Source organism: Kogia breviceps, chromosome 15 (genome assembly GCF_026419965.1).
Source record: "Kogia breviceps isolate mKogBre1 chromosome 15, mKogBre1 haplotype 1, whole genome shotgun sequence".
Classification (NCBI taxonomy): domain Eukaryota; kingdom Metazoa; phylum Chordata; class Mammalia; order Artiodactyla; family Physeteridae; genus Kogia; species Kogia breviceps.
In genome coordinates, this window is record NC_081324.1 from 66,711,935 (window position 1) to 66,737,260 (window position 25,326).

At 45.2% G+C, this 25,326-nt stretch overlaps 1 protein-coding gene across 6 annotated transcripts in view; it reads left to right on the forward strand.

Moving 5' to 3' along the window:
* The window catches only part of MORC2 (MORC family CW-type zinc finger 2), a 40,993-nt gene that overhangs the window by 6,458 nt on the left and 9,209 nt on the right, over positions 1–25,326 (forward strand). For 4 of the 6 annotated variants that reach the window (XM_059039311.2, XM_059039313.2, XM_067014692.1 and 1 more), the window contains 16 exons: positions 3,712–3,765; positions 6,190–6,224; positions 12,321–12,389; positions 12,904–12,994; positions 16,143–16,251; positions 19,602–19,761; positions 19,866–19,977; positions 20,426–20,551; positions 21,099–21,178; positions 21,788–21,870; positions 22,417–22,502; positions 23,666–23,806; positions 23,905–24,059; positions 24,151–24,279; positions 24,756–24,861; positions 25,156–25,288. In XM_059039311.2, the coding sequence (XP_058895294.1) occupies positions 3,712–3,765; positions 6,190–6,224; positions 12,321–12,389; positions 12,904–12,994; positions 16,143–16,251; positions 19,602–19,761; positions 19,866–19,977; positions 20,426–20,551; positions 21,099–21,178; positions 21,788–21,870; positions 22,417–22,502; positions 23,666–23,806; positions 23,905–24,059; positions 24,151–24,279; positions 24,756–24,861; positions 25,156–25,288 (1,669 nt within the window). The remainder of the gene's footprint in view (positions 1–3,711; positions 3,766–6,189; positions 6,225–12,320; positions 12,390–12,903; positions 12,995–16,142; positions 16,252–19,601; positions 19,762–19,865; positions 19,978–20,425; positions 20,552–21,098; positions 21,179–21,787; positions 21,871–22,416; positions 22,503–23,665; positions 23,807–23,904; positions 24,060–24,150; positions 24,280–24,755; positions 24,862–25,155; positions 25,289–25,326) is intronic. The other 2 variants (XM_067014689.1, XM_067014690.1) reach the window with 1 other exon arrangement.

Sequence of the window (25,326 nt, forward strand, 5' to 3'; positions counted from 1 at the left end):
ATACTCTTGTTTTTTTTTTCCAGGAGCTATATTTCTGATATTCCTTGACTTCAAGTACAAATTCTTTTTGAAATGAGAAAAATTGCAGTAGAATTTGTTACTTTACATTTTAGTTAGCCTTCAAAATTAAAAAAAATTTAGAGTATAGAAAACTAATTCACTTTTTAAGTTTCTTAGTCATTGCTTAGTCAGACAGGAAAATGATTGGTTGAAAGCTTGAGAACAAAGATTTACTTTTAACTTATATTACCATCATCAAATCACTTTAATTTTGCAGCTTATTTTTCCCTATTAGTTGAAGTAATAAGCAGAATATTTTTTTCTTCAATAGATAATTTGAAGAATTTAAGGTGATTTTGGAGACAATTTTTTTTTAATGAATTTGGTCTTTTATTTATTTATTTAAATTAATTAATTTATTTTTGGCTGTGTTGGGTCTTCGTTGCTGTGCACAGCCTTTCTCTAGTTGTGGCGAGCGGTGGTTACTCCTGGTTGTGGTGTGCGGGTTTCTCATTGCAGTGGCTTCTCTTGTGGAGCACGGATTCTAAGCATGTGGGTTTCAGTAGTTGTGGCTTGTGGGCTCTAGAGTGCAGGCTCAGTAGTTGTGGCGCACGGGCTTATTTGCTCTGTGACGTGGGATCTTCCTGGTCCAGGGCTCGAACCCATGTCCCCTGCATTGGCAGGTGGATTCTTTTTTTTTTAATATTTTAAAAATTATTTCTAATTTTATTTATTTATTTTTTAACATCTTTATTGGAGTATAATTGCTTTACAATGGTGTGTTAGTTTCTGCTGTATAACAAAATGAATCAGCTATACATATACATATATCCCCATATCTCTTCCTTCTTGCATCTCCCTCCCTCCCACCTTCCCTATCCCACCCCTCTAGGAGGTCACAAAGCACCAAGCTGATATCCCTGTGCTATGCAGCTGCTTCCCACCAGCTATTGGTTTTACACTCGGTAGTGTATATATGTCCATGCCACTCTCTCAGTTTGTCCCAGCGTACCCATCCCCGTCCCCGTGTTCTCAAGTCCATTCTCTAGTAGGTCTGTGTCTTTATTCCCGTCCTGTCCCTAGGTTTTTCAGAAACATTTTTTTGTTTTTTTTAGATTCTATATATATGTGTTAGTATATGGTATTTGTTTTTCTCTTTCTGACTGACTTCACTCTGTATGACAGACTTCAGGTCCATCCACCTCACTACAAATAACTCAGTTTCATTTCTTTTTATGGCTGAGCAATATTCCACTGTATATATGTGCCACATCTTCTTTATCCATTCATCTGTCGATGGACACTTAGGTTGCTTCCATGTCCTGGCTATTGTAAATAGAGCTGCAGTGAACATTGTGGTACATGACTCTTTTTGAATTATGGTTTTCTCAGGGTATATGCCCAGTAGTGGGATTGCTGGGTCGTATGGTAGTTCTATTTTTAGTTTTTTAAGGAACCTCCATACTGTTCTCCATAATGGCTGTATCAATTTACATTCCCACCAACAGTGCAAGAGGGTTCCCTTTTCCCCACACCCTCTCCAGCATTTATTGTTTGTAGATTTTTGGTTGATGGCCATTCTTACTGGTGTGAGGTGATACCTTATTGTAATTTTGATTTGCATTTCTCTAATGATTAATGATGTTGAGTATCCTTTCGTGTGTTTGTTGGCAATCTGTATATCTTCTTTGGAGAAATGTCTATGTAGGTCTTCTGCCCATTTTTGGATTGGGTTGTTTGTTTTTTTGATATTGAGCTGCATGAGCTGCTTGTAAATTTTGGAGATTAATCCTTTGTCAGTTGCTTCATTGCAAATATTTTCTCCCATTCTGAGGGTTGTCTTTTTGTCTTATTTATGGTTTCCTTTGCTGTGCAAAAGCTTTTGAGTTTCATTAGGTCCCATTTGTTTATTTTTGTTTTTATTTCCATTTCTGTAGGAGGTGGGTCAAAAAGGATCTTGCTGTGATTTATGTCATAGAGTGTTCTGGCAGGTGGATTCTTAACCACTGCGCCACCAGAGAAGCCCTTGGAGACACATTTTTAAAATAAATAAAGATATGGATGTTTCTTGCAGGTGTTTTTCCTTGCAAGATTGTGGGGGTTTTTTTTCATGTAAAATAATTAAGAATTGGATTTTAGTCAGAAGAATTTGAGCTCTGTTAGGGGACTTGGAGATAAAATTTCTACATTTTGTTAATACATCATGGTACTGCCTTTGGATCAGCAACAGATATAGTCACTGATCTCATGGGAAAAAGTTCTTCCTAAAATTCCAAGAACTGGTAGTTTTAATTAAAAATTTGCATTTGTAAAAATTTGAAGATTTACTTGAGGAAAATCCAGTGTTCGTGGACACCTGAAATTTGGGTATTTATTTTATAAACAAGTGTTTTACGGTTTGTTTTGAACAATATAGTAAGTGCTCATAGATCCTAGATACTGCTTATTTAGTATTGATATATTTCATTCTCAATTTTTAGAGATTTTCACTTTATTGGCTGAAACTTTACATACAAAGAAATCAACTGGAATACATGGTTATTTTTGAAAAATTGATGATGGTAATATGTGGGTTAATGCTTTTATATTTTCTTTAATCAAAAGTCAGAGTTTCAGAACTCCCCTGGTGGTCCAGTGGTTAAGTCTATGCACTTCCACTGCAGGGGGCACAGGTACCATCCCGGTCAAGGAACTAGGGTCCCACATGCCACAAGCTGCAGCCAAAGAAAAAAAATGACAGAGTTTCTAGGTGGTTCTAGGTAGACACATCTACTTTTATATCTAACAAGGACTGTTATGGGAAATAGCACAAATTAAAGAAGGTGTAAATGGAGGAAGAAATGTAAAGAGACATCTTACACATACATATCATCTTTATTGAGTTCTGAGTAACATGGTAATTGTGAATTTATCCCACTCACCTTTTTTTTTTTTTTTTTTTTTTTTTTTTTTTCCTATCCCACTCACATTTTGAGCAGCCTCCTAGAGGAGGAGATGACCTTTGGCTACCCTCCTTGAAAGGGCTAACTTGAACAAGGGCCCTAGGAGACTACACCAAGCCCTTATCCTCTTAGGATAAGGAGGAATTGTTTAAGAGGGTCTTGGATTCCTTTCTTTAATGTGGAGAAAGTTTTGTTTTTGGCCAAAATCAGGGAATGTTAAGAAATGGATTATTTTCTTTCTCCCCGCTTTCAAATGGAGTATTTTTGCTTATAAATTGCACAAAACTGAATGGGTTTTCACCAGTAAATCATACAAAGGTATTGGTAAAGCTGAATGCTAGCAATTTGTCTATTGAGAATTCTTAAGAGATACGCAGAAACTGACAGCTGGTTAAGGCAATGAAAAATGAAATATAGGCATTTTTCAGGGTAGAATACGAATAGTGAAAAACACTGTTTTAGCAGTAGTACACATAGGAATCTTTGAATGTTTTAGAGTGGGTTCCTCTACTCAAAATAGTAAGAATAAACATTTTTGAGTAGATAGCAGGACTTGACAGGTTAACACTTGAGGACTACTAGTGAGCTTTGGAAAGACTTGAATTGTGGGGAAATTTAAGCTTCAATAATGTAAATTGATGATGCAAATGACAATTTTAGGGGTTTTTTTCCCAGAAACTTTTAAATATTTTATAACCTTGACTTTTTATTAGGAATCATAGTTTAATTCCATAATTCTTTTCCTGACTCTCAATATTTATCATTTCAGAACCACTCATGAATTCTTGTTTGGTGCTCTTGCTGAACTAGTTGATAATGCAAGGTATGTAGTCTTCAGGCATACAGTCTCTGTTTGAAAACTTTTTGGGTCCTGTGACCTTTGCTCTCTGAAGACTTGGGAGAAAGGCAGTTCTGTTGCAAATGTGACTTATTCCTAAGAAGTCTCTTACCCAAAAAGTATTTTTAATAGCACATTAGTTGATACCTTAATTCATTCACTGCTGTGCTCCAGCCTAAAAATAGTGAATTTATGACCTCCAAAGCTACCTTCCCTTGTGTATTAATTAGAGCAAGATAATTGTAGTGAAACACAGGGAATTAAGTTAAAAATTTAGTTATCTTATTATTAGGACAGACAAGCTCTGTTTTAATTTGTGCTACCAGGACACTACACTATCTAATGTCCTTAAAATGATGTCAGAGTTCTGTGTCTTCCCAAAATGTATAATCAGCTCTCTGTATCTGCAAGTTCTGCATGTGTGATTCAATGAACCATGATCGAAAGTATTTGAAAGTTCCAGAAAGTTCCAAAACAAAACTTGAATTTGTTGCATGCTGGCAACTATTTACATAGCATTTACATTGTATTAGTTATCATAAGTAGCCTAGAGATGATTTTAAGTAGACGTGAGGATATGCATAGGTTATATGCAAGTACTATATACTATTTTATATAAGGGAGTTGAGCATCTGCAGATTTTGGTATTCCTGGGTGGTCCTGGAACCAATCCCCTGCAGATACTGAGGAGTGACTGTATTTTATTGTCAGATGACTCAGGTTGATCAAAGCATCTTCCATCGTTAGCAACTGTGCTTAGAAGAAATCATTCTTTACCACTGTGTTATACTGAATTCTTAGTGATAGAAGCCTATAAATGTTACTGAGCAAGACTGAAAAGTTTGGGTTGGTTCAGAGATAAATAGCGAAGTCCCAATCAGAAGTCTGTTTATAATTATATCAGTAAAATATTATCAATCTTGTTTCTGAATGCAAACATAAAATTCAGACATGGTGTTTATTGACCAAGTGTTGATGACTGATGAAGGAAGAAGAGGGTAAGAGTTGACATAAGTACTTTCTAAATAGACCTCCAGTTAATGACATAATGATAATTATGTCTACCTATGTCCATGCTATAAACCTATACTATTACTGTTATTGTTATTATTCACTGGACTGCTCATGGAAGTGTGCTGGTTAACAAGTTGTTTAACTAGAAAGCTCCCATTTTCAGTGATTTCAGTTATTTCAGTCCTGGTTGACTTATAATTTTTATATTCAATTTAAAAATGTTGTAGCTTAATGGAGCTGTGTTTGAATTTCCCACTTGTTAGTTTAGTGAGACTGTAATGTGTTTTGTCAGACTGCTTTTTTGTATATCATATGGTGAACTGGAGATTGGGAGTGTATGTTCCTGCTTATGCACACATTTTGCCAATCTCTTTTATTTTTGAAAATGTTTTTATGTCTTTGAGAATAGGCACATGTAGAGTTGTATGGATTTGAGTGGATTTTTCACATTTAAAACCAATGAAACTCTGTGCCTCATTTTCCTTGTCTACAGTTGGCAGAATTGGACTAGATTATTTTCAAGCCTTTATGGAAGACTTCATTGACGACTGAACTTTTATTTCAGCTGATGGCTGGAGTCTAATGGGCTGTCCCAATTTCCTTTCAAGTTTAGGGAGGATAAGATTATGGGCTCATGAATCAGTCTGCTGACTATAGTGTGTATACCATGAGACCTGATTTTTCTTAGGCTTTGTGGCAGGTTATTGTTTTCTTTTTTCTCACATCTTGGTGAGAAGAAAAAATGGACAAGTTATTGGAACATTGTTTATGATTGCAATCAAATGAGTGATTCTAGTCATTTCCTAGTGTGTAAAAGAAATGTTCTTTTTTATCCTCTAAAAAAGGATAAAACATAGATGTTTTTAAACATCTGAAAAGGGCTTCCCTGGTGGCGCAGTGGTTGAGAATCCGCCTGCGCATGCAGGGGACACGGGTTCGTGCCCCGGTCCGGGAAGATCCCACATGCCTTGGAGCGGCTGGGCGTGTGAGCCATGGCCGCTGAGCCTGCGCATCCAGAGCCTGTGCTCCGCAACAGGAGAGGCCACAGCAGTGAGAGGCCCACGTACCACCAAAAAAAAAAAAAAAAAAAATCTGAAAAATGTTCTTTTTAGGTGTTTTCACTGTGAGATTTTTATTAAAAAAGTGTGTCTGGGTCCTATGTATCTTGTGATTATTTTAAATAATTTGGAGCTCCAGAAATGTTTCAGAGACATGTAAGGAAAATTGTGTTACCAAATGTAAAAGTATATCTTTAATGTATATAGAATTTTTTTATGACCTCCTGAAGATAGAGTCAAAATAGTATGTATCCCCCTCAAAATATTGTGCATCTTGATGGTTGATATTTTCATATTCTCATTTGAATCTTGTTTTTTTTTTCTTTTAACTTTGCAGAGATGCTGATGCCACCAGAATCGATATTTATGCAGGTAAGACAGACATCAGTCCTTTCTCCTAATGCCCAGTTCCCGAAAGCATTTATTGCTGTGCCTAAGAAGAAATGAGTGGGAAAAAACTGGTTTTTGGAGCATGGGTAGACAGCCTGATTACTCTAGATCTTAGGGAGAAACAGGGCAGCCCTGGTCAGGCATGTAATAGAAATCAAGAATATTGGTGTAAAGGAACTAACATGGGGTGCCCAGATCTATAGATCTGTTTAAATAAATCCACTAGGAGATTTATGGAGGTGATGGGAAGTGAAATGACCAAGTACCACTGATTGTCCTGATTGGAGTTAGCAGGTGACCAGGTTTGTGGTTCCTGCAGCCAAAGAGAGATCTTGTTGAAGGCCATCTTCTCCCTCTGCAGCCTTGGTGAGGACAAGCCCCAACTTGGAGAGTTGCTGGTGTCAGTTGTATAAAACAGTTGTATAACCAGGTTGGCACTGAGGTCTGCAGAGATATTCTCAGGCAGAGAAGTCATGTAGGAAGAAGGGCTGCTTTGCTTCGAATTTAAAGATATTGACGGCATCTACTATTTTGCCTAATTGGCTCTGCTCTTTGGCAGTAAGATCCCCCCCTTTTTTTTATGGAGTGGGTACAACAGTGGGAGAAATCTTAGTCATTATTTATTTATTTATTATTTGATAAATAGCTTGCTTTTTGCCTGTTCAGTGTTTGCACCAGCACATTTTTTGGTCATTTGAATGCTAAAAATTTGGAAGTGGAACAGAGGAAGATAGCTTTTAAATCTAATTTGGGTAGCATTGTCTAGCTTTTGAGAAAACTTGAGTGTTTTTATGGGAATATATGGTTATCAAATAATCCCTCTTTTTCTTCACAGACCTGTTTGATAAATGGGGATAATCACACAATAGGAAGTAATTCTTAGAATTTCCAATGCCATATAATTATAAAGAATCTCCCCAGATATGAATTTCTTATGCCTTTCTTTGGAGCAAAGAAAATATTCAGAACAGCTAAAAGTCAGCTATACTGCTTAAATTCTAAAGCCTTCTGTTCAGAAGGCTCTGCCAAAGTGGTGAATATAAGACTACTCTTATTTTTAGAAGAAAATAACAGGAAAAGGGGGCATAGCAGCAGAATGTTAGAAGATGGTTACTAAACCCTCAGGCCAGATGGTGGCATCATTCCCAAGCCACAGTATGTCTTACATCCCAGTGTGCTTTAGTGAGGAGTAGTAACTGCTACCTCTGAAAGAAATGGTGGCTGTTTTAATCATTGCACAGATGGCAAAGCAGAGAATGGGCCTCCACTCCAAGTGATGTTGAAGGGACAAATCATCATAGCCAAATCTTTTTGGAAGAAGCTTTTATTTTTTATTTTGGCTGTCCCGCGCAGCCTGTGGGCGCTTAGTCCCTAGACCAGGGATCGAATCTGAGGCCCCAGCAGTTAAGAGCGCCTAACCACTGGACCACCAGGGAATTACTGGAAGAAGCTTTTTAAAAGAGATCATCCCTGCTCCTTCTTACCACCTTTGGTGGGTGAATTTCAGCAAGGAAATTTAGTGCTTTACACTTAGAATGCAGCAGAACAAACAGTTGGATTTCAATTTAAATGAAAAGGGCCCAGTGTGCATTTATTCTGTACTCAGTGTTACTGCTGTTGTGTTTTGGGAGGAGTCCAGAGAGCCTGAGATGGGGCCTTTGCTAATTTCTCATTAGAGAACTTAGTCGCTAATTGGAGAGATAGTTAGCACTCTACAGATGATTAGAGAACAGTAACTTGATCTTGAGGGAACTGTCAAGGTAGTTAAGGATTAAATGGTGTGATAGAAGCACTAAGCACTATAGCATTTTGGAAAAAGACTTGATTTACTCTCAAGTACCTTGAGATTGGGAATTTTTTTTTTTTTTTTTTTTTGGTGGTATGCCGGCCTCTCACTGTCGTGGCCTCTCCCATTGCGGAGCACAGGCTCTGGACCCGCAGGCTCAGTGGCCATGGCTCACGGGCCCATCCGCTCCGTGGCATGTGGGATCTTCCTGGCCCGGGGCACAAACCAGTGTCCCCTGCATCAGCAGGCAGACTCTCAATCACTGCGCCACCAGGGAAGCCCAAGATTGGGAATCTTGACTGAGGTACCCCTAACTTCACGCTTTTCTACCTCTGTGTCGTATTAACACATTCAACCGGAGGAATAAGAGCAACTTCATTTTACAAGTAGAATAATAGAATTAGTAATATAAAGTTTTTGTTCTTACTATATCGGGGAAAGTATCTTCCTGTCTCCCATTCTGAAACTAGATTGATAACTGAACTCAGAAATCTCCCCAAACATCGGATGTAGTTTGAATTCGCCACACATTCACTTTGTAATTTAAAGAAGGGTGAGAAAGGAACCAGACTCCCGTACCCAAAGCATTCCTGTTAGGTGGGGCCAGACCATAACGTGCCTGTCAGAAGTAGACTGTGTTTTTATTGATTTTCTGGACTTCCTTGGATAGGGACTGCCGTGCCTCAAAGAAAGATCCCTTTTGTGATGCCAGGTCAATGGTTAGTAAACGGAAAATTAGAGCAAATGTAGCTGAAACGAATACTGCTCAAACACATTGCAAAGTACGAGGAACTTGAGTGTCATTTTGTTACAGCCTCCGCTGAGGACAACATCATTTTATCACCTCTGACTTTTGACTTATAGCTCCATTTCACATCTCCTTTCCAGCTTCTTTCTTTTTCCTGTTCTCCCCAATGGGAGTTGGATGGAGGAACGTTGGGCTAACTTGAATAGGCCAGACTTGGTCATGTTGGGGGAAACTTAGATGTGCAGCCGTCCACACTGGGTCTGTGATTGTACATAGCTGCTACCGGGGCCTGAAGCACAACTGCAAAGAAGGTAGTTTGGCTTTACCCTCCTTGTCTTGCTTCTGAGATGTATGTTGGGATGGGGAGCAGACAGCCTCCAGCTGCCTAGACTCCCCTCTGTCCAGAACTCCCCCATCTTCATAAAAATCCTTTGCTTAGAGGCTTTAGATAGCACTCAATTGACTGACTAAAGTAAATAGAATGTGTTAGGAATGCATTTCTAACTTCTGGAATGTCTGGGGAGATAGGTTCGAGCAGAGAGGCCTTCTAGTTCTTGCTAGCTCTAGCTCTCTGCTTCTCAAAGAGTGGTCCAGTGGTGGACAGTATTGGCATCACCTGGGAGCTTGTTAGAAATGCAAATTCTCAGGTACCACCTCCGACCCACACTACTAGACTCTGCAGGGTGGAGCCCCGAATCTGTATTTTAACAGGCTCTTCAGGTGATCCTTATGCACACTGCCTTTGCTCTAGCTGACACTCTTCTCAGTCTCCTTCTGCTTAAACCCTCCTGCTTACTGATCTGCTACAGGGAGTAGCATCCTATGGACTGTAAGCTCCCTGAAGGCAGTGATCACATCTGCATTATTCTCAGCTGTTATCTTCATCACAGAGCCAGGCACATCAAATAACAGTGATTGGGATAAGCATTTTAGTCAAGTGAAGATGCCATACTGGCTCCTTACTCCCTGAGGCAGTGCCACACGTGACCGTGGACCTGAGCACTGCTAGCTGCTTACAGACTGTTGGTCACTGTGTGGCCAGGAGGACCCTCCATAGGTGGGTCCTTTACTCTCATAAACATATGAAAAAGCTTTAAAATGAAGTCATTGGGCAAGAAAGGGATCTCAGGACTTCCCTGGTGGCGCAGTGGTTGAGAGTCCGTCTGCCAATGCAGGGGACGCGGGTTCGTGCCCTGGTCCGGGAAAGATCCCACATGCCGCAGAGCGGCTAGGCCTGTGAGCCATGGCTGCTGAGCCTGCGTGTCCGGAGCCTGTGCTCCGCAACGGGAGAGGCCACAACAGTGAGAGGCACGCGTACCACAAAAAAAAAAAAAAAAGAAAGAAAGAAAGAAAGGGATCTCAGACCCACTGCTAAGTGATGATCGTGTGTTAAAACAGCCTGTGTGGACTTCCCTGGTGGCTCAGTGGTTAAGAGTCCACCTGCCAATGCAGGGCACACGGGTTCAAGCTCTGGTCCGGGAAGATCCCACATGCCATGGAGCAACTGAGCCCGTGTGCCGCAGCTCCTGAGCCTGTGCTCTAGAGCCTGTGAGCCACAACTACCGAGCCTGTGTGCCGCAACTACTGAAGCCCGTGCACCTTGAGCACGTGCTCCACAGCAAGAGAAGCAACTGCAATGAGAAGCTTGCTCACCGCAGCGAAGAGTAGCCCCCGCTTGCTGCAACTAGAGAAAGCCCACGTGCAGCAACGAAGACCCAACGCAGCCAGACATGAATAAATTAAAAAAAAAAAAGCATCAAAATTAAAAAAAAAGAAAAACAGCCCGTGATTCCTGTTCTACCAAACATAAGGACCTAGAAGTAATTCCTAGGTGGTGTTCAAGAAATGCCAGTAATCAATCCTTGGAGATTTTTTAGATACACTTGGCTTGAACCAATTTCTAGATCCCAAAGCAGAGTCTTCATGTACGTTTTATGGCTAAAGCATACAGCAAATGGCTCTTGGCTAGATTTAGAACACTTCCTTTACCACGCTCTGTTCCTGACCCAGTTTCAGTCTCCATATGACACTTTGCTTCCTCCAGAAGGAAACTTTGAGGAATTTTTGCACCTTTTTTGCAGTTGCTTCTGCTTACTAGATCTCATTTGGGTTCTCCGGACTGATAAAAGGCACTGCCATAGGAAAAATTATTTTATCTACCAGTAGTACTTCCAAGAAGGTCCTTATTCTCGAACTTTCAGGAAGCACCTGTGATTAATGTTTCAGCAAAGTTCAGCTTCCTGAACATCGAATGATATTTGAAAATCTCTGTGGCTTATAGTACTTCTGAAATAGCATTTTAAATTACATTAACTGGTCCATTTAACAGAGGTGGTTATGACTTACTTGAATATTTAGCTTGAGGGGAGGACAAAGAGCATTTTAAACTGAGGTTCCACTGCTTAGATATTTGGGTGAAGTTGGTGAACTGCAGCTTGGGGGAGACAAAAATGTCCTCAATTAGGGAATAGACTCCAAGGCAGCCTTGGGCTTATCCCTGTAGTACCTTAAACTGACCTTCTTCCTTTTTAGTACAAATGCTCTCCTGATTCCAAGGCCTGTGCTGTCCTCCTTTGCCTGCCTAGTCCTCATCACTGGGGTCAAAAGGCACCTTGGAAACTCTAGTTTGGTCCCCTTCCCTATTTGGGAATCTCTTCTCCAGTGTTTCTGATGTGCTTGGACCCAGACTGCTGAGTGACCACTTGCTGCTGTAGAGACAGCTGCTGAAGGAAGGGGTTCTTCTAGCCACTGGAATGGCAGCCTTAGTCTCATACATTTCCTTCCTGTCGGCCAGGACGCCCTGCCACAGCTGCTCTGTCTCTTATTGTCGAAGGACTGTTCCTCTCTCCAGTCGAGCAGGTCCAGTTGGAAACCAGGCAGCTCTCACTACACTCTGTGCCATCTCACTTCTGGGATGGGGAGCTATTTGAAGGACCCATAGCAAGGAGGGGATGTGACGATGAATACTGATGGCCCAGAAACTATGGTTGGCCTGGGGATAGTCACATACTGACTTAGTAATTCACCTTCTAGATAGCAGCTGCTACCACTGTGTTCACAGCATGTCTGGCTCGATCACTTTATCTGAACACTACCCCAAACTTAACCCACAAATGAGGTGCCCTGTTGAATTTGAGCACTGTTGATAAGGTACAGCATGTAGTAATTGGAGTACTTTAGTGTCCACAGCAGGAGGCAGAGGTGGAAAAAAATCCAGGTGCAGAGAGGCAGAAGGATGGTTGAGGTGTGTATGAAATCCGTGCATGTTCAGTGGCCCTGTCTGTGGCTAGATGCTGGACTAGGTATTCTCTGTCCCCTCTTTATAGATTCTCTCATGCTTTGTCATGAACTAGAATGCATTGGAGAGCCTTTGATGGAAATTCTTACCATCAAGGGCCCTGACATTTAACTCATACTAGCTAGGACTGTTAGAAGGAGAAGGCCTTTTTGGACTAAGCTTCACATTGATCCACCTTCTGATCACACACAAGTTGCCGCCCTCTAGTGGGTAACTGCCCAGTAATGGCAGCTCCTTCTTTTACAGAAAGGCGAGAGGACCTTCGCGGAGGGTTTATGCTTTGTTTTTTGGATGATGGAGCAGGAATGGATCCAAGTAAGTGTTGGGCTGATTGCTTCTTTTGGGGAGGATGTAACCATTTTTACAAAATGCTTATTGTGTTAACTTGTTTGTCTGTTGCCTCACTCTTGTGACTAGAAGGGAGAGGGAGGTCTCTTGCAACATCTCAGGCTTAATTCCACTTACGGATTTGCTGAGTTTTGTTCTAGCATGGGAGATAGGATCTGAATGGCAGCCTGAAGTCCATCAGATTACCTGTCTCTTGACATTGTATTTATCAGCTTGTGTAACATCCTGGAGCTGGAACTGTGGTGGCCTCCCCCAGCCTTATTACCACGTTCTGGTAACAGAACAAGGGCCTAGTGATGGCGGTACTGACAGGCCAGTCAGAGGTTTCCTCCATTTGCCTCATGGTTGTGAATTTCCTTGGACAGAGGTTTTCAGTAGACAGACAGCCCTGCTTGGATTTAACAAGGCTCAGACCTTTGATTTTTGAGAGTCTGGGAAAGAAAAGCAAACTTCTCACTTTCTCTTGTGTCCGCCACTTAAGGTGATGCTGCCAGTGTGATCCAGTTTGGGAAGTCAGCCAAGCGAACGCCTGAGTCCACCCAGATTGGGCAGTACGGGAATGGGTTAAAATCGTAAGTATACTAGAAGCCTGTCCCAGGACTCGAAACAAAATCGAGTAATGCCCTCCTGCTTCTGTCGAATGAAAATGTTCCTCGTCCTTGTCCCTCCATCACTGTAATTCTGGAACAGGAGGAGAGTCGGGAAGGAGTTGTGGTTTGGGGACTTAGCAGCTGATGTCCAGCCTACATCACAGATCAAAGAGTATGAACATCCAAAATCATTGAGGTGGGAGAAGGTGTAGGTTTCTCTTGGCACTGTGCTCTGGAACAGCACCTCTCCTCCTACTGAAAATTCTTATTTTTACCCTGTGGTTGAAGATGCAAGTGGCTGTTTTGTGGGCTTGGGTTGCTTATGAGATGGTGAGGGGGTCACTTCGTGGTGCAGCCTGTCCCCTTAGCACCTGTCATGCTTTGTGCCAGGCACTGGGGATCCAGGGTGAGGGAGTGAGAGACCCGAACCCCCCCCTCCCCACCACCACCAGAGGACCTGGTTGCTACTCATATGTCCTGCCAGGCCCTGTAGCAGGGACCTACCTAATGTCTCCCCATCCCTTGGGACTTCTTTCTCAGCCCTTGGTTCCCACTTGTTTGGCATTTGGAATGTGGTGTTCTGGTTTTGAGTGAAGCCCCAAGAGAAAGATTTCTATTTCTGAAATGCTCACTTCCAGCTGTACATACCTTTGGATGGAATAAGATTTAGTGGGATTGGAGTTTGTACAAATGGAATTCTGAGTCACGTTTCTAGTCTTGCTGTGGAAATGTGTTGTTTTATTTGAGGGTAGTGTTTGGTTGGGCAGCAGCCTCAGTTGTCCCTCCATGCAACCGGCTTGGGTGTATGGGGAAGAGAGAGAGTGCTTCCCATGATGGCAGGGACCTGGCACCTGGATCTCCCACTTGTCCCTCAATAACAAGCACTTACCATGTGCTGGCCACTGTGCTAAAAACTTTACTTGGATGATTTCGTTTAATTCTCACCATAACCCTGTGAGGTATAGGTACTATGATTCTTATCTTCAGATGAGAAAATTGAGGTTTATAGGGGTGAAGTGACTTGCCCAAAGGTGTGAAAATGCCCAAGCGTAGAGCTGAGATATGTACCACGTCTTTCTGACTGCAAGGCTGGAGCTGCTGTCCATCTCACTTCAGTCAAACCAAAGTTCAAATCTGACATCAGCTGCTTAATTGCTTCTGTGAGCCTCAACCTCCTCCTTTGTAAATTGAGATTGTAACACATATGAGTAGGTTAAGAATTAAATGCTATCATTACTGTGAGAGCCCTAGCCTAGTTTCTCCCTTCTTACTTTATCTCTCCTTTGATCTTTCCGTGGTAGATTTTTGGCCTGATTTGGTGGGTCTAGGGTAGGGCCCAGGTGATTCTGGTGTGGTGATCTAAGTTTCCAACAACTGAGGTCTCCTAGAGTCAGATGTAAGAAACCCTGACTTCCCTTCTGGATTATAGATAAAACCCCCTCCTGGTTTTATCAGCTCTGTGACTTCAGACAAGCCATTTCACCTTCTCTGAGTATCTGTTTCCTACTGTAGAAAATGGGCTTCTAAACTCTGACATTCTTCCTTACTGTGATTCTGGAAGTGCTTAGAAGACCAGGAAGGAAAGCATACCGAAGTTGAGAGTGTTGTCATCAGCGTATTTTGGTAGAACGACTTTTGAGAAGGCGCCATTGAGATGGAGCCATCTAGTGTTCAGAGTGGATTCATTTTGAAACCAGTGTAGAAGTTGAAAGTTTCAGGAGGAAGTGATTTGTGGTCAGAATAGGGCTGTGAAGCAGAGAAGCCAGCAGAGAAGTGGCATTTCTGGGTTGTTGCTATTTACCCTCCAAGGTCAGGATCAAAGACAGGGAAGAGGCACAAAGTGAGAGGTTTTGCCAAATTAGGGTAAGAGCAAGCTTTGGCAGAAGGCAAGCTAATGTGCCTCGTTTTGCCACCGGTAAGTTTCAGGGAGGCAGGAGGAGGACTGTGAGATTGTCTGGGGAGGGAGCATTGCCAGCACCTCAGGAACTGGAGGAGGAGAAAAACAACTTGGCAGCCACCAGGGCGTCTCTGGATAGTGTCCTGGAGTTTTCCTGAACATTCGGGGAAATGGGGCATGGTGTTCACTTGTGTACTTGGCACACTGGCCCAGTTTGTATTTGTATTTACATAGAAGGGAGTAATAAGGCTTCCTGCCACCATCACCTCCCTGGGGTATTTAGGACTAATGAGGTAATAGCCATGAAGGCAGAAGCTGCTCAGAAGACAGGTCAGTGGGTCCAGCTCCCACTGGTGCTTCATGCTTTTGCCCTGTTCAGTGTTTCCTGGAAAGGCCTGTCCTTGCCTGTTCCTCAGAAGGATTAACTCAGCCAAATAGAGGAAGGAGCAGTTGATTCTGTTCAGACTTTTGCCTTGTGGAAGTCAGCCTGGAGGCACATTTTTCAGAAACCAGTTGCTTCCTAAAGCAGGGACCTGTGGCTTAATGAGTTGAGGTGGCAGAACAGTTCAAGACACAAGATGGTTGTGGTTACAGGGCATGAGCCAATTGTAGGCCTCCTTGGAACTGTGTTCAACAGCGATACTTTGGTTAGCCCTGTGTTTGGCTGAGCCTTGGGGTCATCCTGGTTTTTTGAGGACTTGCGAGCATAGGCAGTGGGCTGTTCCCTTGATGGTGCTGCCGTTTGATGAGTGGATGGGAGGGGAGTTTGTGTCAGTGAAGGAAGGACAGGGTGAGACCTGTACGTGCTCAGTGTGGAAGGTGATGTGTGTGTTGGAGGTGTTACTGGAGTGAAACCTGGTGGCTCACAGGCCACAGCAGCCCTGTGTGGCTGGGAAGAAACCAGAGCACAGGCAGTGACAAGCTGGGGTGAGACTCCCCTGGGGCTGATGCTTGGTGGTGAGAGAACCCTGCGTGCTGGGTAAATGTGGTCGAGAAGGTGATGAGGAGAAACTGAGGACCATGGAAGAGCAGGAGGAGGAGTGTCGGGAGTGGGGGGTGGGGAGGAGAAGGGAGCGAGGGCTGTGGAGCTCAGCTCAGGGTCCTGGGTCCCAGGGAGGCCTTTAGGGGAGCCCTCCAAAGGCAGTTTCATCACATCCAGAGGGGGGATTTGCTCCTTCTTCAGATGAGCTTTTGAATCCCTAGGAGAATAACCCATTTCTGCTTCCCTTTCAGGGGCTCGATGCGCATTGGGAAGGATTTTATCCTCTTCACCAAGAAGGAAGAGACCATGACCTGTCTCTTCCTGTCGCGTACCTTTCACGAGGAGGAAGGCATTGATGAAGTAGGTCCCATCCTCGTGCTCCCAGTCACCATTCCACTTCCTAGTTCTGCCCAGGCTGTTTTCATAGGTCATTTGCATGCTGGGCTTATTGGGGTTGCAGGATTGCAGCCACATCCCCTGTTATGGGATTAGCTGGTTCGTTGGATGAACTGGTTGAGGGGTTAAGGCAGGTGTCTTAATGTGAGAGGAAGTAAAATCTCACAGCTTCAGAGAAGAGTTGTCCCAGTTCTGAGAATGAGGCCATCAAGTGTCAGGAACCAAGAGTTGGATTTGTAGGTCTCCTAGATCTGCAGCTTGAATTCAGTCCTGGGGTGGGGGATGTCACTGGGGAGAGCTGTTTTATCAGGGGGAGTATTGGGGGCTTCTCTGACTATGGGTGGAGACCACAGCTGGTGATAATAATAGGAACAGCACTGTCTTTCCCATATGATGGTGATTTTGTGAAATGTGCTGTGAGTGCATTTTCCTTTTGAGGAAATGTGTTGCTCTCACCATTTATATCAGAGGCTACAAGTCTGATACCTGCAGGGCCTGGGCAGGTAGTGAAGTAGGTGAACACATGGAAAATCATTTAAGTTTTTTAGTAAGTGGCAGCTGACACTCAGCCTCAGCTGATTATTGTTATACTGGAAGGAAGGCCTAATGACTCTAAAATATTCTGATTTTGAAACCTTTTGGTAATTAACTGTGTAAGTTAAACACATGCACAGCTGATTCTCTTTGGGCCTGGTGGCTCATATCTGCAGAGCTGGTTTGGTGAGGTCTGCGCCCACTCATGGGAGGATCAGGGAAGGCCTTGGCCTGCCTAGCCTCAGACTGGACTCTTAACTCCTTTCCTGTGTGAGAAATGGAGGCCAGAGCTTGAGAGGGGGCCAAGAGGGTCTGCAGAGATAAATTCACTCCTGTCACTTAAACAGGTGAAATGCTGTCAAAGTGTCAATCTAACTCATCTGTGTTGGTTGGCTGTGAGTAAATTGGTACTGCCTTTGTTTAGATGTGAGCCTAAATCATAGCAAATCAGTTCATGCTGGGAACGAAAGGCTCTTTTTCTGCCGTCTTCACTTCGTGAGCCACTGGGTTTGTTTGCCTTTTTGGTGAGTGAGAGAAGTGCTGTAGCTGGCAAGCACTCCCGGAAAGGTGGGGCAGGAGGATTTGGCCCCGGCTGGGCTTTTCAGGACTGCTTCCTGCTGGACTGAGGGTGGTGCGAGCAGGGGCTACGCGTCAATAGAAACGGTCTGTTCCTGGCCTGAGCTGGTGGGGGCTGTGGGAAGGGCAGAGGGGCCAGCTGACGAGAGGTGCTGGCCTCTGGAGAGCAGAGAGGGCAGGTCGGGCCTGACCTCTGGGCCTTGGGGAGTGTGTGGGACTTTATTAAAAGCAGCCACGAAAGGGAATCTAAGCAACATATTAGATCCTCTTTGAAAAGATCAGTTTGGTTATTGTGTGGTGGCTGGATTGGAAAGATTGGGGTGTTGGTGTCAGAGGCCTGGGCTGTCTATAGGACTCCAGCAGGGAGATAAGAGAAATAGGAGTGGCCGCAGATTTGGTGTTTAATCAGTTGGAAAGGGGAAATGGGAAGGGGGGGGGTTGTAGATGGCTGAGGTCCTGGTATGGCACTTGGGGGTGGGCTGTCTGGAGCTGGGGAAGGATGGAAGAGGGGCAGTGTGGAGGGGAAGCATGTATGTTTTGTCCTGGACACACAAAGTTAAGTCTGGGTCTGGAGCTTGGGGGAGGCTTAGACTCCCGGGAATCTTTGTAGTGAATGGGCTCACCTAAAAGAGCGTGTGAGAAGAGGGCCTGGAGTCTTAGGCGTGCCCACCCGCATGTAAAGGCCAGGGAGAAGGGGAAAGCAGCAAAGGAGGCAGGAGCAGCCAGAGGGGTAGGAGGAAAGCCAGGGGAGTGGTGATCCTGAAAGTAAAGGAGGAATATTCCGATGGTGGGTGGGTGTCAAATGAGGTGAGTGCCCAGAGGTTAAAGTAATGCGGTTATCACCTGGGACTGCTGTGAAGATTGGGAGGTGTAAAGGAGGTACCAATTCACAGAACACAAATGGAGCTCAATTCCCCTGGTGAAAAAGCTAGGTTGAAATTTTTTCCTTACTTGGTGCTAGAAGGTCACTGTTTTGGATTGTACTCTAGTGTGAACTCAGCCAAGATTTCAAAATAAGATCACTTTTAGCTGGGTGGGAATGTGTCCAGACCAGCCCCAGGGCTGAATACTATAGCTTCTTAGAAACCAGTAAAGTGCCTCAGAACTCTTAACAGTTTATCACCGCAGACCTTGTTAAAATACAGAATCCCCTTTTCTGCAGGGTGGGCCATCTGTTTTGAACCTCTGAGGTGCCTGGAGTGGTTTGCTCTGCAGAGGGAATCCCAGGCTACAGGACTCCCTGGCACCTGGGAGAGGGGTCGGGGGAGGGAGAGGTGCACGTTGATGCCTCTGGGGAAGTGGCGTTTGAGGTAGGATTTTTGAAGAATTAGTAGGATTTTTCTCCCAGCTTTATTGAGGTATAATTGACAAGGGTAGGATTTTCTAGAAGATTATGTAGATGTAAGGTTAAATTTTATACATATGGAAGAATGTATTAAAATATACGTATATATATGTATAACTGAATCACTTTGCTGTACAGCAGAAATTAACACAACATTGTAAATCAACTAGACTTCAATAAAATTTAAAAAATAACCTAGGTACAGTTGAGAGTGGTTATAAAGCACATACCCACATAGCCACCACCATAGACTGATGCTGGAAGTCCCCATGTGCCCCTAACCAATCATATTCCTTATCGCACCTCTGAAGGAACTGCCTTGGTGATGATCAGTCATTTCCTTGTTTTTCTTTATAATTTTGTCACCTGTGTATGCATTCTTGAATAATAGTTTATTTTTTTGCCTATTTATGAATTTATATAAATGGACTCATACTGTAGGGTTTTGTTTTTAGATTTTATTTTTCCTAGGATATATACCTGGGAGTAGAATTGCTGAGTTATAAGTTATGTTTGTGTGTGTCTTTAGATTCACTAGACCATTGCAAATATGTTTTGCTTAGTGGAAATAATAGACTTATTACCAAATAGGGAAAATGACCAGGGACATCCCAAGCAGGGAACTGCTCATGCAGAGACCCCCAGGCCATAAGCCAGCATACCCCAGAGGACCTAGCAGTGTGAGGCAGAGTCTTAGGAAAGGGCAGAAGCTAGAGCCACTGGTGCCAGGCTGGGGGGCTTAGGCCTCACCTTGGGGCAGTGTGGAGCTACTGTGGGGAGGGACAAGATGGACGCACATTTGCGGGGGGAAAGCTGTTCCAGGGCTTCCTTCAAGCGTCTGCTTGTGCTTCCTCCAAAGGTGATCGTCCCATTGCCCACCTGGAATGCTCGGACCCGAGAACCTGTCACAGACAACGTGGAGAAGTTTGCCATCGAGACGGAACTCATCTATAAGTATTCTCCCTTCCGCAATGAAGAGGAAGTGATGACTCAGTTCATGAAGATTCCTGGGGACAGTGGTAAGTAGGCCTGCGGCCTCTAGCATCAGGGAGCTCCAGAGCCAGGAGCAGTTTGGGGATTGGCTGGGGGTGCCTGGTAGAACCACAGGATTTTTATTCCCTAGGAACGCTGGTGATCATCTTCAATCTCAAACTCATGGATAATGGAGAGCCAGAGCTGGACATAATCTCAAATCCAAGAGATATCCAGATGGCAGAGACTTCCCCGGAGGGCACGTGAGTGTGGCTGGGTAGGGAGGAAAAGGGAGGTGACTTGAGGGAGAGAGCGGTGAGCTTGTTCGCTGAATTCCCCAGTTTTAGAGCTGGTAAAGCTGAGAACTCAATAATGTCTTCCTGCCACAAGGCAGAAGGGATGCATAGAAGGACAGCAGGTCCTCAGCTAATTCATGATCCTTGCCCCAGCTCCTTAACTTGAATGAGGAAGAGAACGAGGCCTAGAGAGGGGAGAGGAATTGCCAGGTCCGTGGTGGGGTGGTGGGGCCAGTTTAGGTGTCTGTGCCAGAACGTGAGAGGAGGTGGGATGTGGTGCCCACACAGAGGAAGCACCCCTCAGGGCAGCAAGAGAAGCTGAGATGGGAGGTGGAAAGGTAGAGAGGCTGTCTGCCCAGGCCTTCGGTTGGCTGGTGGTGGGAGGTGACAGCACCCTCCATTCTGCCGCCTCCAGGAAGCCAGAGCGCCGCTCCTTCCGCGCCTATGCTGCCGTGCTCTACATTGATCCCCGGATGCGGATCTTCATCCACGGGCACAAGGTGCAGACCAAGAGGCTCTCCTGCTGCCTCTACAAGCCCAGGTAGGGGCCTGCCCACCCTGGCCTGCTGTTTCCTTTGGGCCAAGGATGGGGCCTGGCCACGTGTCTCTGGGGCATCTTTGGAGTGATGGTGGATGAGCGGCTCTGACAGTGTTGACTGCGTTTGGGTCTTTAAGCTGCTTGTGATTAACTGCAGTCAAACTACTGGGTCCTGAGGGAGGGGCAGAGGTGGCTGGTGAGGCTTGTTGAGTGTGCCTCTGTGAGGGTGGAGGGTGCTCAGCCTGACACGGTGAGCTGTCTGAGCCTCTTGGTTGCAGGGCCGATGGCCCTTTAGACAGTACACAGGGAAGCAGAGGCACTGCTCGTTGCTGAGGTTGGTTTCTGCTGTGGGATTAATGACGTACTCGGAGAGTAGTGAGGTTGCTTTTCAAAGATGGAGCAGGATGGCAAGGGGCAAGTGGTGTAGGGAATTGAGTCTTTTTGCTAAAATAAGCTTGGCTTTGACTCATTGTGGGGCCAAAATAGTTGCTGCCCTGCACCTCTGGTGCTCAGACCCTCTGGTTACTCGCCCCCCCCACCCCCCCGCCAGGATGTACAAGTACACATCAAGCCGGTTCAAGACCCGCGCGGAGCAGGAGGTGAAGAAAGCTGAGCACGTGGCACGGATTGGTAATGACCCCCTGGGCAGGAGGGTCGTCTGGGGGACGTTGCTTGTGGCAAAAGCAGGATCCAGGCAAAAGCTCCATGCAACACCCAGGGGTGGGCTTTCCTGAACCACTGGTCCAGTTTCTCTCCCACCTCTCCCTCAGCAGTTTTTCTTTCCAGGCTACTCCTTCAGCCATTTACAGGCTGTTATCTAAAGCTTGCCTGCCCAGAGTGAAGAGTCCCACACTGTCCTCTGGCACAAATACTTGTGAAATTGGTTTTCTTGACTCCAGGACAAAAATGTCAAGGTCTCTCTTGCTGACAAAGCTTCTTGGCTGCTCAAGGAGAGTGATTGGCTGAAGACTGTTGGTAACTTCCAGCTCCTGCTGAGGGTTTAACTCTGGTTGCCTTGGGCAGTGCTTGACCTGTTCTGATTCATTTGTAAAGTTGGAAAAGGTGTCTGTTTTCCTTAGGGCCTCCTTGACTTTCCAAGCAAGGAGGCTGCTCTCCCAGCTCACCTGTTCCCTGACAGTGTATGAACGTCTCATACAGGGACTGCACTATGGGGTCCAGGAGGGATAGCTAAGAGTTTTGACCTTTTGAATTCTTAACACGGTTTCTTCTGGGTTTTAGCTGAAGAGAAGGCAAGGGAGGCGGAGAGCAAAGCTCGGACGTTAGAAGTGCGCCTGGGCGGAGACCTCACGCGGGACTCCAGGGTGAGGCCCCAGACCCAGCAGCTCTTCTCCAGCGTTGCTGCCCTTAGGATCCCAGAGCTGGCCTGGCTCTGTCTCCCACCAGTCATGAACCCCTTGCCCTAGAGCTGCAAAATGGGATGTGATGATGTTTCCATAGTCATTATTGAACACACTGTATGGCAGGATCTTGGCAACCATGTGAGGTGGACACTGTTAGTATCTTCAGTTTATAGAAAGAAATGGAAGAGGGTCACTTGCCACAGGTCACACACAGCAGTGAGGGTTAGAGCAGTTCTCCACCCCTCCCCTGCGACACACACCTCTGCAGACTGTTGTTTCGGTTGGGGGTGTTTCCTCCTCCGTGTCAGCAGGTCTGGTCAAGTGAAGCACAGCTTTTGTGTTTGTCCCTAGTGAGGGCCCTTTTCTGTGGAAAGGAAGTAAATTTCCAGGTCTGGTTTTGCATCCATGTGATTTAAAGTGAGAAGTTTCAGATGTGTTGTTAATGATATTACCAGCTGTGGCCCAGAGCACTTCCTCTCCTTACTTGGTGCTGGCATGTGTTTCCAGGTGATGTTGCGACAGGTCCAGAACACGGCCATTACCCTTCGCAGAGAAGCTGATGTCAAGAAGCGGATCAAGGAGGCCAAGCAGCGGTGAGTGCCTGGCTGGCCTTGGGTCTTTTAAAATTATGTAGCTTTTGTATGGATTATTGACAAAGAAAGAGCTTGAGGAATCCCTCTCCACCCCACAAGGTTGCCATTCTGTCACATGCAGATTGCTTTGAGAAAGCCATTAATGTTGTGATTCCCACATGTTTGTCACATGCCCACCGCAGGAGAGGTTCCCCAGCTCAGTTCTTCCCTGAGCCAGGACAAGGTAGGCAGAGCCAGCACCTTGAGTTGAACACCAGCATGTCCTCACTGGCAGCTCTTTCACCTTCCCTCCTCCCTCCCTCCCTTCCTTTCTCCCCTTTTCTCTCTCCATTCTCTCCCCACCTTGCCCATCCTTTCCCTCTTCCTTTCCTTTTTCCTTTTTTTTTTCTTTTCATTTAAATGATGTATAAAATGCTCGTTGTATACAACTTGTAAAATACAGAATATTTAAGAAATAAGCCTTAAACTCCCTTATACTTCTCCCACCTGGTGGTGATATGTACTCTTTTTTGTATCCCTGGTTACAAGTGTGGAATAATGCTATAGATTTTGTTCCTTTTTTATCTAGACTGGGCATTTGTCTTGGCTCATTACATGATCTTCATGTCCCCCTCCACGTCTGGAGCCTCTGCAGGCTCTGGGCCTGAGTCCCTGCTTACTTCTTGGCCTCCCCACCACAGGCCTAGGTTTTGGGTATCTGCCCCATGAGTCTGTCCACTGATCATCCATCTACTTTTCAGTTTCCACGATTTTGTTGACGTTTATCCCATGATCACTTCTTCTCTCACATGTTTATTGTTCTTGTGAATTTTTGTCTTTTTAAAATTAATTACTGTCACATCAGTGGAATGGTTATGCAGATGACCTTGTGTTTATTCCACTAAATAAGCATCTTTGCAGAGATTTGCAACGGCTTCACAGAATCCCATTCATACTTAAATACATCCTTGTTTGATACCAAAAGCTAAAGTCATATGCTTTTAATTAGGGAGCTTAGAGTGACTGCACAGTGAGTATCCTTGTCAAGTCTACAGGTTGCATACTGAATTGCAAAGGCAAAACTTAAGTGTCTCAAGTTTCAGCTTAAGCTTAATGCATCTTAAACACCGCGTGTTTGTGTGTTAATGGGTTGATCTGTTTGAATTTATCTTCTGTATTCTCAGAGCGCTTAAAGAACCCAAGGAACTGAACTTTGTTTTTGGGGTCAACATTGAACACCGGGACCTGGACGGCATGTTCATCTACAACTGTAGCCGCCTGATCAAGATGTATGAGAAAGTGGGCCCACAGCTGGAAGGGGGCATGTGAGTGCTGCCTGAGGAGAGCTTCATTCAGCCCAGGATGGTTGGCTGGAGAGGTTTGGTCAGTGGGGTGACAGAGCCGTGTCTGCCTCTTCCTGCAGGGCATGTGGCGGGGTCGTTGGGGTTGTAGATGTGCCCTACCTGGTCCTAGAACCTACACACAACAAGCAGGACTTTGCTGATGCCAAGGAGTACCGGCACCTGCTGCGGGCGATGGGGGAGCACCTGGCGCAGTACTGGAAGGACATCGCCATTGGTAATGCCCTTTCGCTTCACCTCCAGCCTTGAGATCCTCGCTGCCTCAGGGGGCTGATTCCTCACACGATGTGTGGGTGCTTGTCTTCCAGCCCAGCGGGGAATCATCAAGTTCTGGGATGAGTTCGGCTACCTCTCTGCCAACTGGAACCAGCCTCCATCCAGTGAGCTGCGTTACAAACGGCGGAGAGCTATGGAAATCCCAACCACCATCCAGTGTGGTGAGTTGGGGGTCGGCACCTCCTCTTGACTCCTTTCCATCATAGTTGCCCTGCTGGCCTCCTGACTGCACTGACATTCGGGGACATATGTCCCACTGGGGACATGAGTCTGTTTGGTGATGGCCCTGGGAGCTCAGTCTTGGGGCTGTGCTGTGCCCACCTGTCCCTTCTAAATGAGGGAGGAGGTCATCTGCCCTGCCGGGTCTCACAAGGTTTGGTACCACATCAGTAGAAGTGAGTGATGACTGAGTCAGGATTTTGCTGGAGGAGGGAGAGCGGTTGGGGCCGCTGAGGGTCTGTGGTATAAAGTTTCCATCCTTGTTGGAATCACTGTCTCTGAGAAGAGTGACTGTTCTGTAAGGAAGGCAGAGTTGGAGCCAGACTGAGGATCTTTGCATAGAAAGTCGGGGGCATCTCTGCCTTGGGCCTGGCTGGGAGGAGCCTGGTTATTGTTGGTGTGATGTTTTGTGTCACAGATTTGTGTCTGAAGTGGCGGACCCTCCCCTTCCAGCTTAGTTCTGTGGAAAAAGATTACCCTGACACCTGGGTTTGCTCCATGAACCCTGATCCTGAGCAGGACCGGTGAGCACTTTTTCTAACAAGGAGTTTGTGGGTGTCCCCGCCTCCCCCCCTGCTTTTTCCACTCTTCCACTATGCTTCTTGAGGTCAGTGCTCATATCCTTACATCTCTGTCTTGCTGTGTATAATAAGTGCCTGGAAATAATAGAAGTGTGTCCTGAAATGAGTATTAATTCTGTGCATTTGGGAAGTCTGAGGTTGCTCTAGTGAGAGAGAGCATGGGTTGGCTGAGGAGGAAGGAACCTGCCCTACCTGGAGCTATCTTGCCACACCCTTCCTAGCACTTTCTCTCTACAGGTGTGAGGCTTCTGAACAGAAGCAGAAGGTTCCCCTGGGGACGTTCAGAAAGGATCTGAAGACACAGGAAGAGAAGCAGAAGCAACTGACAGAGAAAATTCGCCAGCAGCAGGAGAAGCTGGAGGCCCTGCAGGTGTGTGGGTCATGGGCACTGGGCACATGGGCAGGACC